Source organism: Dermochelys coriacea, chromosome 1, assembly GCF_009764565.3.
Source record: "Dermochelys coriacea isolate rDerCor1 chromosome 1, rDerCor1.pri.v4, whole genome shotgun sequence".
Lineage (NCBI taxonomy): Eukaryota > Metazoa > Chordata > Testudines > Dermochelyidae > Dermochelys > Dermochelys coriacea.
The window spans coordinates 117,291,907-117,311,800 of NC_050068.2; the positions used below are offsets into that span (position 1 = coordinate 117,291,907).

The following is a 19,894-nucleotide window of genomic DNA, read 5'->3' on the forward strand; positions in this document are numbered from 1 at the left end:
CCAACTCCTTGCTGCCTGGGTGCCAGCAGGGGGAGCATTGAGAGTGCAGGCGACAAACTCCCTACTGTTGGTTTTGGCGGAAAATGTTTTCAGTGCCTCCTTCAATCAGATGATTAAAACAGAAAAACACATAGCAATATGGTTACCCTGGGGTGACTTCCCTGCTTGCCTGCCCCTAGAACCGGACCTGGCAACCATGACCCCCGCTTGGATCATCCAGAGGGAGTAACTGAAGAGGAAGTCCTGCTCAGTTCCTGCAACCCAAGGCTCGAGCATGCTCAGTCGCTCTGAGGGGTGGTACACAGGAGGTAGGCAGGGATGCAACATGCTCAGTGCAGAAGTCATCTTTGGGGAATTTAGCTGCCAAACTCTAACAAGTCTCCACTGAGTATGTGCGAACGGTAATTTTTCAGCCTTATAACCTGCCAAATTTGAAGAAAGGAAGGAAGAATGTGTTAAGCTCCACTAGGAAGAGCTACCCTTTCCTTAGAGCGATGCTTTATGGCTCATGTTTTGTAAGAGAAGAGCCTTCTTGCCAACATCCAGTTGTCTCAGATTGTGGGGAGAGGTCAGCCCCAGAAAGGCAATTGTCCGGTAACAAATGTTCATTTCCCCAAAAGGCAGTATGGTGATGGTGGAGGATGGTATTGCCACTGTTGTGGAAAACGAGTCACACCATCTGTTTGGTTCAAACAGTCTGAGGTCTTTTATTGAATACAAGCATGGAGGGAGGAGGAGACAGAAATGGTCACATGCAGGTGCCACCCTGGTCTCTCTCTGTCCTGCCCCTATAATACCAGTCTTATATAGCTTTTTTTACATCCAAGTCAAATGATACATTTCCTTAATTTCTTTATTACTCAAGCATTGTTATTAAGGCCTTATACAGAGCTAAAATAAATAGTTTCATAATTAGCAATGTGCTGACGCACTTCGTTATGATCAAGATCTGCGGTTTACTTGTGGCAGTTTTGTCTAGGGGCTTTTGCAGGTTTGGGGGGGTTGCATATAATGGATAGCTAGGGACTCGAGCTAGGCTAGAGGTTGGCCTAGTTCGTTGTGTGTGTCAAAATACAACGGTCCAGCTTAAGTTAAGTCTTACAGGATACAGGCCTTACCGCTCTTGCCTATGCTGCATATAGTGCATAGATCTTGTCACAGAGTGGGATGGGGTCAGGTCAACAATACTTTTCCCCCACACCACCTTGGAGACATAATACGTCCTTTGCCCTGACTGCAGCAGGAGCCCCTTTCTGTCGTTGGAGCTTGGAGTTGTACCCTGTAGAGCAGTGTCTATGCTGGGGATTTTTCTATTAGTGTGTAGCTAGCAGTATTTCAGGTTGGGGTACCACACCAGTCCAAGCACTGTATTGTACTGGCGTAGCAGTTCTACACTACAGTTTATACAAATATCCCAATATGGAGATCAAACCAGTTTTGCCTGATCTGGAAATTCATGCAAATAATATTTTAGCGCATGAATGTGTGTATACTGCAAATGATGATATTCTGAACAGGTTGAATTGAAAACCTGTTTCTAACCTGTTGAACTGTTTGCAAACCAAACCAATTTTTACACTATATGACCAGCTCTAGTTTTCACTTATACATCCATATCTTCTGAGCTGACTGGCAATTTGAGTCCTGACTAATGCAATTGTGTAAGAGAATTCTGAACCACTAACTCTGAACTCAGCTGGCTGTGTTGACTCTTATTCCCCAACCACTGCGTGCATAAAGACCCACATAAGTTCCTTTTGGATTTGAAATACTATTAAGCAAGCATATGTTGCAAGGTCTAATCAAACTACAAAAAAATGACTCCCATGAGGAGGTGACAAACAATGAAGAGCATGCAGCTTCCAATAAAGTCTTTATTTGTCTAACATCTGTCAGCAGGATGTGCTTTCCTAGCATGCAGAGCAAAAGCCTTGTATGAATTTTGTGCAATAAAGAACAACAGGCTGAGAGTGGCTCTCACACGATTGTGGGTCTTCCTGGGGCAGCAAGACCAAGACCAAATTCCTCTAACCATCCAAGCCACTGTAATGTTAAAAAAATGTTTTTAAAATGTACAGTTCTGTACAAAGCTGACAATTAAATGACAATGTTTAGGATGTAAATGCTGAAAATCAGGACATTCACTTACAGTTCTCATAGCATCATATGTGTTTAGACTGAATGTTTTAGTATGGTGGATCCCTGACTGTGGTCCATGGAGCTGTTAGTGGTCCATGCCACCTATGGAGATGAAGGCCCTTTTGTGAGACTTGGGGAGTGGCGGGGGGGAAGGAGGGAGTGTATGTGCATGGCCTGGGAAGACTTAGGAGGTGGTTGAGATTCCATTCTAAATGTTGGGGGTGAGGGGAGGAAGGATATTAGTAGGGAGGGAGTCATAGTTGTGGAAGGAGAGAGACAGACATTGTGATTACTTCACTGCCAGAACTCTCCTTAGAGTTGTAATGCCAAGGGTTATTATTTTTAAAGTTCTAAGTTTTGCCATTTAGTCCCTACAAAAAAGGCTTCTGAGAAAATAGATGTCTCTTTTCCATATCTAGTGAAGCCTGGCATTAGAATGTCTAGTCAATGCAAATGAATCACATTCATGCCAAATGATGGCTGAGATTTTAAATGTATAATGTCAGTAATCAGTTATTAAGAAAGATTGAAGTTTGCACTGTTGTTTGTGTAGTGAATGAGGCTGTTGTCTGTGGGACCGAAGAAGTTGCAAAGCTGGAAGGCATATGACAGAGGCTGGGAACTACAGGAAGGGAAAAGATGATCTCATGGTTAAGCCAACTGAATATGACCCTGGAGAATTGGATTTTATCCCTGCTTCTGCCACAGAATTCCAATGTGATGTTTGGCAAGTCAAAAATTAAAATTTTCATAAATTTGTCACTTTCTACTTCTCATTTTTTGGGTACTCAACTTGAGACACCCACTGTCTGATTTGTAGAAGTGCTAAGCACTCAGCACTGCAACTGGTAGCGCTGTTGTAAATATATAAAGTGCTAAAAATGCTAATTATTCTGAAAAATTCCATCCTGGGCTTCTCAGATTAGGCACTCAAAATGAATGGATACTTCAGATAATTTTGGCTTTAATCTCTGTGCCTCAGTTTTCCTTGTGTAAAATGGGGACGATAATGAGAATTGGCCTGGAAAAATATAGCACATGAACAGAAAATACAGTTTCTGCCAAAATTGAAATTTTCTGCAGGAAAATCTATTTTGCCAAAACATTTTGAAAATTGAAATTAAATATTTAGTTTCAGGTCACTTTGACCCACAGGGGAATATTTTGTTTTGTTGTACTGATCTGATACATTTAATTTCAAATCAGTTCAATAAAATGTTTATACATTCCAATTGCAGCTCACTGCCTAATGGAAGTTATAGTTGGGCCCCCATTCTCTTCTCTGGGCCCAAGCTCCCTGGAGGACTACATTTCCCGAAAAGTCTCCATCAGACCAAGCTCTAAGTGGTACATCATGGGAGTCACATGACCCTGGGTGCAACATGGGACATATAGTCCAGCCAGAGAGCCTGGCCCATAAGGGATCTGGGGGTATCATGTTCATGAGGGTATCATGGGGGTATCAAGCTACTATTACCATGAAGCAATGTGGCACGATGGGAAAATGCAGTTTACTGTTGAAGTGAGTCAAAAGAAGAGTCAGTTAGGGTCATTTCAAACAAACATACATTTGGATTTTGAAAAAGTTGAAATTTTATTGCCATTGCAAATGCTGAAACACTTTGTTTCAACAGCTCCAAATAGATTTTTTTTTCCCAGAATCTCCATTCTGTGAAAAATTTCAACTTTGTCTCCCATAAGTTGAGCCCCATTGTGCAAGACCAGTGGCCTTCAACCATTCCAGACTACTGTACCTCTTTCAGGTGTACTCCCAAATTTCATCTCACATAAAATCTACTTGCTTACAAAATCAGACATAAAAATACAAAAGTGTCACAGCACGCTATTAGTGATAAATTGCTTACTTTCTCATTTTTACCATATAGTTATAAAATAAATCAATTGGAATATATATATTGCACTTTCATGTCAGTGTATAGTATATAGAGCAGTACAAGCAAGTCATTTTCTGTATGACACTTTACTTTGTACTGACTTTCCTAATTACTTTTATGTAGCCTATTGTAAAACTAGGCAAATATCTACATGAGTTGATGTACCCCTCCCCCAAAGACCTCTGTGTACTCCCAGAGGTATGCGTATCCCTGGTTGAGAACCACTGTGCTAGATATCATAGAATATCAGGTTGGAAGGGACCTCAGGAGGTCATCTAGTCCAATCCCCTTCTCATAGCAGGACCAACACCAACTAAATCATCCCAGCCAGGGCTTTGTCAAGCCTGACCTTAAAAACCTCTAAGGAAGGAGATTCCACCACCTCCCTAGGTAACCCATTCCAGTGCTTCATCACCTTCCTAGTGAAAAAGTTTTTCCTAATATCCAACTAAATCTCCCCCACTTCAACTTGAGACCATTACTCCTTGTTCTGTATGTGCTACCACTGAGAACAGTCTAGATCCGTCCTCTTTGGAACCTTCCGTCAGTTGGAGGCAGCTATCAAATCCCCCTCATTCTTCTCTTCTGCAGACTAAATAATCCCAGTTCCCTCAGCCTCTCTTCATAAGTCATGTGCTCCAGCCCCCTAATAATTTTTGTTGCCCTCCGCTGGACTCTTTCCAATTTTTCCACATCCTTCTTGTAGTGTGGGGCCCAAAACTGGACACAGTACTCCAGATGTGGCCTCACCAATGCCGAATAGAGGTGAATGATCACATCCCTCAATCTACTGGCAATGCTCCTTCTTATACAGCCCAAAATGCCATTAGACTTCTTGGCAACAAGGTCGTGCAAACATAATAAATGACAGCCCCTGCACCAAAGAGCATACAATCTTGACAAGCGTATTGAGACACTAAAAATTCATGCAGTGGATGCAACTTCATAGCAACCCTGATATGAACAACTTCTGGTTAATAGGAACATTTTGCTGGGAACCAATAGTGTCTTATTGGCTTTAATGTCGGACTTTGGCACCAGCACGCCACTTATTGAGAACTCTTTTTGGAAGAAGGCCCTGGCCACAGACAGATTTGCGAGGCTGCAACTGGGGGAGGAAGCTCTGGGACTTGCTTTCCCTAGCTGCAGTCCCGAAAACCCACCTGCGGCAGATGCTGGCATGTCCCAGAGCTTCCTCCCCTGGCTGCATCCAGGGACCACACAGAAGGTAAGGACTGAGGGGCCCACATCCCCATCGACAAGGGCAGCCCCTGCCGGAGTCCTTTGCTGCAGGCTGAGAGGGGAGGTTATGGGCATGACAGCAGTAGGAAGGGGTATGCTGGGCCTTGTGGAGCTGCATGGTACCTCCCCCCGACAGCTGTCCCGTCCACAGGCAGGTTTGCAGGGCTGAAGCCAGGAAAGTCGCATCCCAGGGCCTCCTTCCCTGGCTGCAGCCCCACAAACCTGCCTTCCACTTATTGGCAACTGCTGGATAAAGGCAACTTTTTGCTGGCAACTGAGGAGTTGCAAATAAGCGGAAACTACTTTATCCCTTCCAAAGAAAGGCTGCACATACCACCGTTGTCAGCATGGCTCCTCTTTAAGGTCTAGATTCAGCACAACACTTAAACATGCTGAAGTCCCATTAAGGTCATTTGGATTTAAAAACATAATTAAAGTGTTTACCTGAGTAGGGATGGAATTGTACATGTGGTTGAAGTTAAATACATGCCTAAGTGCGTTGCTGAATCCACGCCTATAACTGGGAAGTGATTCCTTAATTTAAAAATTAATAAATGCCAAATAACTAAAATCCAGAAACCAGGTATAATGTATTTTTTACATATTGCAGGCATGAACGCATACCCACAAAGCTATGTTCAAAGAACATTGTTAAGGTTGCAAAGTCAAACACTCAAATTAGGAAATGCCAGAATTCAGGTTGCCTGTGCAACCTTAATTCAACTCCCTTTGTGCATGTGCATTATGATCATCTACATGAGCCCAGGCTATTTTTCCCACCAGTTCCTGTCTCCTTAAGTGCACAAAATAGAGGATACTCACTTAGGAAGCAGCTATTCAATATTTTGTTTTATCCTCATTGCTCAGTATGCAGCCGTAGGCCTTACTTATTGCACAATATTCAAACCATGGTCTGAAAACAGAATTATTAATTTATCCATGGGCTTTTCTATGGCACTCACCACCACCGTATCCGAGTGCTTTACAAACATTCATTTATCTCATAACATCCCTGTGAGATGAGGGGATAATATTATCCCCATTCTAGAGGTGGGAAACTGGGGCAGAGAGATGGAGTATCCACTAATTTGGGGTGCCCCCCCGGGGACATGTAGACCAATTTTTCAGAATACTTAGCCCCTGCAGCACTTTATATATTCAAGCACAAATCCCACCGACTTCAGTTGCAGTTGTGAGTGCTCAGCACTTCTACAGATTAGGCTCCAGAGCCTCATGTCAGGCACCTAGAAAATGAAGAACGCAAAATTAGTGACCATCTGTGAAAAGCTGGTTGAAGTGACTTGCTTAGAATCACACAGAAACTCTCTGTCAGAGGTAGGAATAGGATCCAGGTCAGAATTCAGCTGTCTTGACCACAAGATCCTTCTTTTTTTCTTGCAATCCCCTGCATTTACTACACCCCTTTCAGCTTCTGCAACAAATAAGGCAGGAGTCCAAAGTACAACAGCCTCCTTTGCTACACAACTCTGGTCCAGCAGGTCTGGCCCATGCACTGGAGGCAGGGGTCCTATGGGGAAAAAAATAGTCTGTGATCATGTAATTAAAGACGGTTACCATAATGGACATGCACAAGAGGGCAGAGTTAAAGCTGCATAGGCATTTCTGAATTTTTAAGTGCTTAACTTTGCAACCTTGATGTTCTTTTAACATAGTTTTTGTTGGGGTGTAATTTTCTAGATTTTTTTAGAAAGGAAACAAAAATCCCAAATTCCATCATGTATTATCATATGACCCACTAGGGTCATCATCAAACCCTCTGCCAATGGAGCTAATGGAACAACTGATAGCAATAGTACGCTGGTGTCCAGTATATGGACCAGCCCAGGGGTGGGAGGCAGACACACGCTTTGCCAAAAGATTTCGCAGATATTTGATGACAGCAGAGGGATGGTGAAACTCAGGAATCTTGGGTTCCATTCAAGGCTCTGGAGAGGTCTTTACTCTGGTGGGAAAACTCTTATGCTTGTTCCCCTCCAAATTTGACCCCTTCTGACCTGTCTTTTCCAACCTTTCCCTGTTCCAGTCCTATCTCTACCCCACCCCCCTGATTCCTTGTCCAGTCCCATTCTACTTGCCTAACCCAAACCCAGTCTCTACTCTTGAAGCTTCTCATCTCACTCTCCTTGCCCAGCCAGTCCTAGTCTCCTGTTCTGGGCTTGATGTCCGAGTCCCAGTCTCCTTTCCTGGGTTTTTCACCAATATCAGCCTTCTCCCTGTCATTCCCAGTCCCGTCCCCCCCAACCCTGCATCCTTGCACCTTGTCAGTTCTCTCTCTCCTTCCCCTGCCTTCCCCACCCCACGGCTTCCTGGGCTTCTCCTTGTGCAGCCGCAGTCCCCTCCAGCTCTTTGTCTGATCTCACTGTCCACCCCACTCTCCCAACCAACTGGCTCCCATTCCTCTTCCCTTATGGACTCCCAGTTCCAGTCTCCCCCTTCAATTGCCAGTCACCGTTTCTCTTCTCTCCTCCACTTCAGTCCCAGTCGCACCAGACTTCTCATCCTGATCTACTCTTTTCCCCCAGGTCCACCTTTTGTGCCCTCTGCATTCGAAATAGACAGCTTCCTCCTCCACGCTGCCTGGACGCCAGCAGGGGGTCAGTGAGAACACTGAAGAGATAAGCTCCCTGGTGCCAGATCCCACCACAAAGGAGAGCACCTGGCACCTGAGATTACAGTGGAAATCTTTCTGAGCCCCTGTAGACACAGCTGGAGCAGGCTCTGTCACTCTTTAGGGATGGCGCTTGCATAGTCTGGTCACATGTAGGAGCTGTGAGGGGATAGAGAATCTTGAGTTGCACTGTGTGAATGGTGCATGCGCAGTCTAGTCAGCAATAGGAGCTGAAAGGCTCAATCATGCTCCATGAGGACAGAATCCTGAAAGTTTTAGTTGCCAAGCTTTAGTGCATGTAAGTATGCTGCCTGCCAGGGGCCCGTATCCGAGACACTACAGAGGGATTGTCAATCAACATCCGGCCCTCTGATTACTACCTATGCTATTCATCCATGTGGGCACTAATGATACTGCAAGGTAAGACCCTCCGCAAATCAGAAGTGACTACAGGGCTCTGGAACCATGGGAGTGCAGGTGGTGTTCTCTTTGATCCTTCCGGTCAAGGGTAGGGGCCCAGGCAGAGACAGATGCATCCTGGCAGTGAATGCCTGGCTGCAAGGATTGCATAGCCAGGAGGCCTTTGGCTTCCTTGACCATGGGATGCTGTTCCAGGAAGCAGGACTGTTAAGCAGAGATGGGGTCTAGCTATCGAGGAGGAGCATATTTGGATACAGATCGGCTAACCTTGTGAGGAGGGCTTTAAACTAGGTTAGAAGGGGGCAGGTGACCAATGCCCATGTTTAAGACTTACCTGTGGAGACCTGGGAGAAGGGTTGGAATTTGGGGGGAGCATGGGCTGTTATAGGAGAGATAAAGGAGACACAAGACAGAACTGGTGGGAGGGGGAATCAAATCAGTATCTTAGATGTCTGAATACTAATGCAAGAAGTATGGAGAATAAACAAGAAGAACTCGAAATGCTAGTAAATAAACACAACTATGACATGGTTGGCATCACAGTCTGACTTGGTGGAATAATACAAATAACTGGAATATTGGTATAGAAGGGTACAACAGCTTGCTCAGGAAGGACAGGCAAGGGAAAAAAGGGAGGAGATGTCTTGTATATTAAAAATGTATACACTTGGACTGAGGTTGAGATGGAAATAGGAGACAGACTTGTTGAAAGTCTCTGGGTAAGGATAAAAGAGGTAAAAAACAAGGGTGATGTCATGGTAGGGTCTACTATAGGCCACCTAAGTGGGAAGAAGATGTGGATGAGGCTTTTTTTAAACAACTAACAAAATCATCTAAAGTAGGACTTGCTGGTGATGGGGGACTTCAGTTACTCAGACATCCATTGGGAAAATAACACAGCAGGGCACAGATTATCCAACAAGTTCTTGGAATGTATTGGTATTGGAGACTATTTTTATTTCAGAAGGTGGAGAAAGCTACTAAGGGAGATTCTGTTCTAGATTTGATTTTGACAAATAGGGAAAAACTGGTTGACATTTTGAAAGTGGAAGGCAGCTTGGGTGAAAGTGATCATGAAATCGTAGAGTTCATAAATCTAATGAATGGTAGAAGGGAGAACAGCAAATAAAGATAATGAAGAAGACAGAAAACTCAGGGAGTTGGTAGGTAAGATCCCATCGGAAGCAAGTCTAAGGGGAAAAACAACTGAAGACAGTTTGAAAAACTGCCAAGAGATATTCTTAAGGGCACAAGAGCAAACTATCCCACTGCATAGGAAAGATAGGAAGTATGGCAAGAGACTACTCTGGCTTAACTAGAAGATCTTCAATGATTTTTTTTTTTAAAGTCCTACAAAAAGTGGAAACTAGGTCAAATTACAAAGGATGAATATAAACAAATCACACAAGTATGTAGGGACAAAATTAGAAAGGCCAAGGCACAAAATGAGATCAAACTAGCTATAGACATAAAGGGTAACAAGAAATGTATTCTACAAATACATTAAAAGCAGGAGGAAGACCAAAGGCAGGGTAGGTTGGTTACTCAACGAGGGGGGTGGGGGGAACAACAGAAAAATGTTGAAATGGCAGAGGTGCTTAATGACTTCTTTGCTTTGGTTTTCATCAAGAAGGTTGGTAGTGGTTTGACATGTAATATAGTGAATGCCAGTGAAAATGAGGTACGATCAGAGGCTAAAATAGGGAAGAACAAGTTACAAATTACTTAGATAAATTAGATGTCTTCAAATCACCAGAGCCTGATGAAATGCATCCTAGAATACTCAAGGAACTGACTGAGGAGATATCTGAGCCATTAGCGATTATCTTTGAAAAAAGTCAGTCATGGAAGACAGGAGAGATTCCAGAAGACTGGACAACCCAGGGAATTACAGACCAGTGAGCTTAACTTCTGTAACCGTAAAGATAATGGGACAAATAATTAATCAATTTGCAAACATCTAGAAGATAATAAGGTGGTAAGTAACAGTCAGCATGGATTTGTAAAGAACAAATTGTGTCAAACCAACCTGATAGCTTCCTTTGACAGGGTAACAAGCCTTGTGGATGGGGGGAGGCGGGAGTGGTAGACATGGTACATCTTGACTTTAGTAAAGCTTTTGATACTATCTCACATGACCTTCTCATAAACAAACTAGGGAAATGCAACCTAGATGGAGCTACTTTAAGGTGGGTGCAAAACTGGTTGGAAAACCATTCCCAGAGAGTAGTTATCAGTGATTCACAGTTATGCTGGAAGGGCATATTGAGTGGGGTCCTAAAGGAATCAGTCCTTTGTCCAGTTCTGTTCAATATCTTCATCAATGATTTAGATAATGGTAGAAAGTACACTTATAAAGTTTGCAGATGATACCAAGCTGGGAGGGGTTGCAAGTGCTTTGGAAGATAGGATTAAAATTCAAAATGATCTGGACAAACTGGAGAAATGGTCTGAAGTAAATAGGATGAAATTCAATAAGGACAAATGCAAAGTACTCCACTTAGGAAGGAACCATCAGTTGCACACATACAAAATGGGAAATGATTGCCTAGGAAGGAGATGGGCAGAAAGGTATCTGGGGGGTCATAGTTGACCACAAGTTAAATATGAGTCAACAGTGTAACACTGTTGCAAAAAAAGCGATCATCATTTGGGGATGTATTAGCAGGAGTGTTGTAGGCAAGACATAAGAAGTAATCCTTCTGCTCTACTTTGCGCTCATTAGGCCTCAACTGGCATATTGTGCCCAGTTCTGGGTGCCACATTTCAGGAAAGATGTGGACAAATTGGAGAAAATCCACAGAAGGGCAGGCAACAAAAATGATTAATGGTCTAGAAAACATGACTTATTAGGGAAGATTGAAAAAATTGGGTTTATTTAGTCTGGAAAAGAGAAGACATAGGGGACGTAACAGTTTTCAAGTACATAAAAGCTTGTTACAAGGAGGAGGGAGAAGAATTGTTCTTCACCTCTGGGAATAGGACAAGAAGCAATGGGCTTAAATTTCAGCAAGGGAGGTTTAGGTTGGACATCAGGAAAAACTTCCAAACTGTCAGGGTGGTTAAGCACTGGAATAAATTGCCTAGGGAGGTTGTGGAATCTCCGTCATTGGAGATTTTTAGGAGCAGGTTAGACAAACACTTGTCAGGGATGGTCTAGATAATACATAGACCTGCCCTGAGTGCAGGACCCTGGACTACATGACCTCTCGAGGTCCTTTCCAGTCCTATGATTCTATGTGTGAACAGGGATATTTCAAAGGCCTATAACTTGGCCAATATGGGCAGATTACCACAGGGATAGCAAAAGGCACATCCCTAACGCAAAGGCCAATCCTCCCTGCCCATGGCCAAATTTCAAGTCTCTGCCCCAAGTAGCAGGGGCACTAGATCATTTTAAAGACATGGTTTCAGGTATTTAATATGGACAAAACAATGCATTTCCCCCTAGCTTTATTCTCTGAAACAGCTGCACCACGTTGGCTGAAATTTTCCCCAAAAACCCAGCCTGAGGCATCCAGTTTTCAACTGAAATGCTGGGTCAAAAGGGAACCGTGGTGGCTCCAGTCAGCACTGCTGACCATGACGTAAAAAAGTCTGGTTGGTGGCGCAGCAGGACCCTGGGGCTAACGCAGGCTCCCTGCCTGCCTTTGCTCCATGCGGCTCTCGGAAGCAGCTGACATATCCCTGCGGCCCCTAGGTGCAGGGGTGGCCAGGGAGGCTTCACGTGCTGCTCCAGCCTCAAGCGTGGACTCTGCAGCTCCCATTGGCCGCACCTCTGCCTAGGAGCCAGAGGACGTCGCCGCTTCTAGGAGCCACCACAGGTAAGTGCCACCTGAAACCCACACCACACCCGCTCCTACACCCCAAACCCCTCATCCCTGGCCCAATGCCAGATCCTGCACCCCCAGCCGGAGCCCTCACCCCCTCCCACACCCAAATCCCCTGCTTCAGCCTGGTGAAAATGAGTGAGCGAGGGTTGGGGAGAGCAAGTGACAGAGGGAGGGGAGATGGAGTGAGTGGGAGCGGGGCCTCAGAGGAGTGGAGCAGGGGTGTTTGGTTTTCTGCAATTAGAAAGTTGGCAGCCCTACCTGAAGTCAGGCATGGGAAGTCAGGCAACCCTAACAGGCTATGAGCCCTGCCTAGAATGAGGAGGAGCTCAGATCAGGCGACTCTGAATCAGAACCTGGGGGTGTTCTGTTCACAACTCTGCCAGTATTTGACTACCACCTTTAGCAAGCCACTTAAGCGGATTGTAGGTTGTCTCAAATTTAGATAATCCTCACCATAAATACATGCAAGCACTCAAACCCTGGATGTTGTTCACACACAGAGTTAATGAGTCAGATTGATTCCAGCACCTGGGAACTGAGTCAAAAAGGGACTGACATGAGAATTACATCATTAAAATGAAAATATTTGCATTTTACTAAGGGCTGGTCAAATTATTGGAAAAAATCAGATTTCAACAAAATATTAAAATTTCCCTTTATAACAATGATGAATTCCCACTTCTGTTTCCTTTTCTGACCAGATCTAAATTTGCAAATTTTTTTAGTCTGAATAAGCCAAAATGCTAGTGATTAGTGAATTTCTTGCTAGTGGAAAGACTCAGTGTTTCGAGTAATGGCTAGTCTGCCATCCTGAGGAGGTAGTTTTGTTTAGTGGTTAGAGTGCCGGACTATCTAGAATTCTGCTTTATTGTGGACTCTGCCACTGGCTCCCTGGGAGACCTGGGGCAAATCACTTACCCTCATCTATGCTTCAACGCCCCCTATTTTATAAACTGGAATCTTATCAATCATCCCTCACAGGGTTCTCCTGAGAATTGTTGTAAGCACTTTGAGATAAAAGGCTAAGTGTAAAATACTACGAAATCCCCTTACTTTTCTCTGTTTGTTTCAGAGTACTGAAAACACTTAAACATGGGTAACCCGGTGTGGGCAAAGGTTATTTAATATATACAATTATGAAATTAAATTTAAAGGGAATGCGCCGAAATCCCTTTTTAATTGACAAATTATGCCGAATGACAAGCATGAATTTGTGAAACAGCATTTCACAGAGAGGATAAGTAAAGTGTGAGCAGCATAAAGCACAGTTGGAAGAAATTAGATTAGCTTTCCCATGTCACATACTATTTACCCTATAGAACCACAATAGCCTCTGTGTGAAATGTTAAACCCAATTTCCTTTTTCAGTTCAATGGAAGAAATACCCCTGCCACGTAGCATGGGGAAATTCTGCAGAACTGGAATTAATTTGCAAACTGGACACCATCAAATTAGGCCTGAATAAAGACTGGGTGTGGATGGGTCACCACAAGAACTAAAAAACCAAAACTTCCCCATGCTAATTTCCCTCTACTGTTACTCACCCCTTCTTATTAACTGTTTGAAATGAGCCACCCTGATTACCACTACAAAAGTGATTTTTTATCCTGTTAATAATAGCCCACTTTAATTGAATTGTCTCGACCCCACACTTGGTAGGCAACTCCCATCTTTTCATGTACTGCTATATATATGGTATATATTTTCTACTCTATGCATCTGATGAAATGGGTTTTAGTCCACGAAAGCTTATGCTCAAATAAATTTGTTAGTCTCTAAGGTGCCACAAGTACTCATCGTTGGTTTTGATGATACAGACTAACACAGCTACCCCTCTAAACCCTCTTCAAGAATTGTTAGCCAAGGCAGAACTTCACACAGAAAGCGACTCCCACAGAGTAGCATTCTTTGTTATTGCTAAGTGACATGATCACAAAGAAAATTGAGATTGAATCTACCCTTCCCCCTCTCCTAATTCCGTGATATGTGGCCTCTACAGCAATATCACCTATCCCCAATTCACAGCGATATCAATGCACTCAGTTTTAAATTCTTCTTTTATGTCACCTCAGAACGTTGCATTGATGTTTTTAAAATAAAAAGGGGTTCTACATTTTAAGACCTAACGTGTGATCCTGGGCTGAAAATCATCATCATCATCTTGATGCCAGAGTTCCACCAAAGGTTTGTGTGTACTGGGTACACACCAGTTCCACCAGTTCTCACAGCTATGCTGCAAAAGCTGCTCTTTGAATTTTCATCCCAGGCATGTTCTGTATTGTTTTCTTTAGATGAGCAGGGAGAATAATCCCCACTGCCTGGACCTTACATTCTGGCAATTGAGATATTCTTCTCAAGTTGTCAAACAAGTATTCTAACCATTTAACTTCTGGGACTAAAAAAATGAACGAAAGAAGAAAAAAAAAGCAGCCACCCATAAGTAGACAAGATTAGTATTGACAAACATTTTCCTTATGATATTCTCCAAACTAATACTGAAGGAGCCATTTGGAATTAAACTGGTTTCTTCTTCACAACGCTGCATGGCAATGTCCAATGTGACTGAGGCAGCTTGCCAAGGAGATCTGGAAGTTCTGCAGCCGTCGTAGAGAGTATTCACAGTAACAGAGAGATCGATGCTACAGTTGACAGTAAAACTGGTCAACTGGGCTGGTGTTGTGTTAAATGTTAAAAGGGGAAATGGAACATACATCATTATAAGCAAGGTCTCGTGGTTTCTGCAGAATTTTCTGCAGAATCCAGTGTTAAATTTATGGTGCTGCAGAAACCTTCTACCTGCCATAGGTATGCTTCTTTCATTTGCACTTGTGGCATTTCTGCTGAATCTTTTTTATTACTATGTCAATTTTCCACTTCAAATTCTAACATGAAAGTCCTCATCCCACAGTCTAGGCATCCATGACAAATTATCAAAAATCCAGTCCAACAAAGACACTCTGCATACCAACAGCCTCTCTCCACAAAGGAAGCTGTCCACAAAACTGAAGTTTGCTCCTGCCCAGCTCCCACAAAATCCTAATTCCACAGCAAGCATCATTCTCCAGATCTGCCACCCTTTCGTTTTGTTTTTATATTTACATAGTTTTAACTTGAATCTTCTGTTTACCAACTGGTCTTTGCTTTTATATCTTTCATATTTATTTTCAACTTGAATGTAAATGTTTAAAGCTTGCATGGTTATTTTTTCAACCACTTTTTTGGTTTTTAATGTTTCCTTTATCTGGCTAACTGCAATTTATTGTTATTACTCAATACCCTGGATTTCCTTTGTTATGTTGCAGTCCCCCTCTCCCCTGCAAAAAAACAATTTTCCTTGGGCCTGATCAACTTGCCCATTTGCATATACACAAGCCACACAGAAGGATGATATTTGGCTCCCAGCTTTTAAGATTTGTTGACTTCTTCCTGCGTCTTCCCCACTGCAATCGTGTAATTTTTTTTCCTGTGGAGTATGATGCCTTTCCATGTTTTCCATTGCCTTTGTTAACACTCAGTATGTGGACATCAAATATGATCACTAGCATTAACCACAATCAGCTGCCCCAATATTAAATATGACAGTCTTTGCCTATGATGAGTGCTAACTTGTGTTTATCATCATTTTAGCAAATGTTCAAAAATTATATGATTTTCTAATGTAGACAAGCCCTCAAGGTGAACATGCTTGTTTTCTTCTTTGACTGCTTGACAGTTTCACTAAGGAAATCCTGTAGCTCTGGATCAGGCATTAGGCAAAAGTCAGGTTGAGTTTAGCTAGCAATTAATTGCTTCTGCTACTTTTTGTTGTTATTTAACACCAATTGGACTCTAAAGTCAAGAGAACGGGGTATCTGTGGGTCTGAACTATTTGCAGAAGCCTTTCCTGTCTATATAAAATGAAAGAAGCACAGACATATTTTTTATCAATTTACAACCTATGGCTAGCTTCTACAGCTCAAAAGGAGAAGGAATGCCTGCTGTGTGAGCACAGACTTCCTCTTTTGGCAGCAGCCTAACAAGTCAACTTGTTTAGAATAGGCATTTTCTTTAACCCCCACTACCGAAAGAAAAACAATGCATGGTGGAAAGCACGTACAGGGTACGGCCAGGACCAGGCAGTGCAAGTGGGAGCTCTGTACCAATTTTGTCCACTTCTCCCTTACTTACACTTGGCAGGCCTGGACTTCAATGGAGCTACGTCATTTACACCTGCTGAGATCTGCCCCTAGATTTCAGTTCACCATACTTGCTTAGAAATACTACCCCCCAATATCACGAGATTTCACGAGATTTTAAAAACCATCACCATTTTAGGTTTCCTTTGAGTGTCTTCTGTTTTCTGAGCCTCTGGGTGCAACTGATTTATATTTTAAAGCTTTTCAGCACAACCACGAGGACCAAAAATTAAAACCACAAACAAGAAAATGGAGATTCTCATGAAATCATTTGGCTCCAGGAGCTGGGGCTTAAATAAAAATACCAAATATTGCTGAACTGCAGTAAAATCATGAAATTTGGTAATGTTACTTTTTCTCACCTTCAATGGAATAAGGCAATAAACATCTTGGTTCTCCAGGAGCAGAAAAATATTTAAAATACTTTCCACATACAGTAGGTGTCATTTTGACTTTATTTAAGGAAAAACGGGGGGGAGGGGGGAGAACAGTAATATCCATAATACACAGAAGACAAGTTAGATAGCACTGCAAAAAAAAGGCTGAGTGTTTACTTGTCACCAGTCTGCTTTGCAGCTCTATAATTAGTCATTTTAATGCAGTTTGTCAATTGTATTATTGTTTAGCATCTTTATAATCAGCAGAGGTGGGGTTATAAATCACAAAAAGTGTACTATTACTAATATGAAAAACTAAAAAAAACCCACAAAAATCACTTTCAAATAAACCATAAATATGTGATGCACATTAGTGTAACAAAACCATTTTTGTAAACATTTTCTCCAACATAACATGTGCATAAGATAAAAATAAAACACTGCAGTCATACAGTTAGGGTTACTTCGACAAAGATACAGGAAGTTATTACTTATTAAAGCTTAAAACTAAACCTAGGAGCTTTTTCCCTGCTCTGACAAAAGCACTGTTTAAAGAGTCCAACGTTCTATATGTGGTGGTTTTGTAACACTGTTTTTACTTGTCGTTTGGCCACCTTGGCACTTCTGTGGAGGCAGAAGCTGCCATCCAGCAGTTCCAGTGAATAAGTTTCCCTCAGGAAAAAGCACATATCCATAACCTGGGGAATCCCTGGAACATTCTCACATGAATCGTATTGATTTCCCAGATAGTGTGTGAGGTGGGGACAAGAACTGAATCCATTTTAATCACACATCACTTGTAAGTATTTAAACCATGCAGAATGACATTGAACTGATCAGTGTCAGCTAATTATGTTACAGGGCCATCTTGTAATTACATCCCTGTCTATGATTATGTTGGACTTCAGAGTCCCTTCAGTTCATTATAGTACAGAGAACTGATAGCTCTTCTGGCTGATTGTAACAGATACTGAAGAAAGCTGTCCCCACCCTTGACCTTCAGTGCTATCCAAAAGTCAAACAATTTAAAAAAATATTTCTAAGTACTCTTCTGCCAGCAAATGTAAGGCTTTCTTGATGTGTGTGTGTGTGTGTGTGTGTGTGTGTGTGTGTGTGTGTGTGTGTACACACACCAGCTCCCTTTCAAACTGTTTCTTATGTTCAAAGGAGAACTTTCAGCAAAAACGCTGATTAGATTAGAAGAATTTACAGCAGTCAGGGTTGATGCCAAAAAGGTTCCTTGAGCAAAACACATGCCCAGTTAGTGCTGTTAATGTTAAAGCAATCAAGTGACCAGTCACTTGAACAATCAATCTGTTTGATTAAAGAATGTTTAAAAAGCCCTACCTGTCATGCCATGAAAGTAAATTAAGCACAGCAAAAGACAAAGACCATGAAACACTGAGAGCCTGTTCACTGAATGAACAGCTTAAGGCAGCTGTCAACAAAGTACCCCACCAAAACAAAACAAAAATAAAATAAAAATGGTTGAATCATGACACTGCATTATTACATCACCAACAGACTATTATACACTCAAGAATTCTCAAGTAATGAACATGTAGCCATTAAACATATTATTACTCTTGAGACATTTATTACAAATGTCAGAAACTTATTCATAAAATAAAACTGACTTTAAAAAAAAAAGGGGGGGGGCCAGAGCTGGGATCTTACACCTAAACACAAGTATATGCTGTTTTATGAATAAGCAGTATTAACTACATTCTTAAAATAGTTTTAGTGCATTGCATTCTTAGAAAAGAAAAACATCACCTCCCCAAAATATTTCCTACAACATTTAACAGTTTATAGAACTAGACTAGTTATTGTTACCTGTCTGTTACTAAGCCCACGTTAGAAGAGTGAAACCTCTGGTTTTAGGCTAAGTTCATCAATCTTCCATTACTGATGAAGTTGGTAAAAATGTTTGATTTCCAACTTAGTAAGCAACTATATTAGTCAGTGTCTCACTGCCATAAGGCTATTTCAACCATCTCAATGGACTACTCTCCCCTTCTGCTGAAACTTGCTACAGAATAACAGTCAAACCTTTCATCTGGTAGTTTTGGTATTAAGATTAAATTAGACATTAATGGTTTTTCCTCTAAAAACGTATAAACTAAACCACCTCTTTTATGCATTAAAAACCAATGAGGTAGGCACAAAAAAATAAACATATGCTGTTTGGAATTTTTTTTCTTCTCGTTCTGCAAGTGCAGACTGTGGTAAAACTGTTGTTGCACTTTTAGGTTTAAACAAAAATTAAACCTTTAACTGAGGCAGTGCTAATACTGTGACATCACCAAGTTCTGTCCTAACACAGAATCATTATAGAAAATGAACAAATTTTTTATCATCTGCACATGTTTCAGGCAAAACCTGGTACACACAAAAATGACTAAGCTCTTGGCCAGGCCAAAATAAAACCAACCAACCAAAACCAAGAATTCCACCCCCCACCCCACCCCACCCCACCCCAAGAAAGAAGTTATCCTAGCCACTTGTCGTTCACATTTTATAAATATTAACTTCTTAAAACCTGCACCTTCCTCTTTGTCCACATATTGTCACATTACAAAAAAGAAATGTCAATTAAATACATTGTTAACATTACTAGATTAGATCTGCCCTCTGCTTCAGCAAGACTGTCTCTCACCACCACTTGTCACATTCTCTTGCCTGCCTCCTGCCAAATCAACAACATGTTCATGATAAGCCTTTCTCTTTTCACACTAACAAACAGAGTCATTCAAAGCCTAGGAATTCTGGAGCTGAAGGGGGGAGGGGAAGAGGGGGAAAGACCTGTTGTTTTCTAGTGTGATCCCAAATCTCAAAGACTTATAGCACCCGATGGTAATATCTTTACAGCACCAGCTGCATTGCAGCCTCAGTTTAAAAACAAAAAGAAACCTAACACTAGTGATGCCCCCACACACATTCACATGGAGTGCTTGCATCAGTGCAGGTCTGTACTCCAGTTACTAATAATTCCAAGTTATGAGGATCTCGAAGACTCTGGATGTCAGCAATCCCGTGTCAAATCACACTGCTTCTACCAGCTCAGAAGAGAAGTCCTGCCTAGGGTCATGAAATAAACTTGACTGCTTCCACCAGACCGTACAGAGGCAAAGAAAACCTGTGAAGAAAGAGATAAAAACTATTTACAATGGTAGCCAAGTGT

At 42.1% G+C, this 19,894-nt stretch overlaps 1 protein-coding gene across 8 annotated transcripts in view; it reads right to left on the reverse strand.

Moving 5' to 3' along the window:
* Window positions 1-16,770: 16,770 nt before the first annotated feature.
* The window catches only part of MAP4K4 (mitogen-activated protein kinase kinase kinase kinase 4), a 251,706-nt gene continuing 248,582 nt past the window's right edge, over window positions 16,771-19,894 (reverse strand). For all 8 annotated transcript variants that reach the window (XM_038398598.2, XM_038398590.2, XM_038398608.2 and 5 more), the window contains one exon: window positions 16,771-19,849. In XM_038398598.2, the coding sequence (XP_038254526.1) occupies window positions 19,766-19,849 (84 nt within the window). In that variant the 3' untranslated portion in view covers window positions 16,771-19,765. The remainder of the gene's footprint in view (window positions 19,850-19,894) is intronic.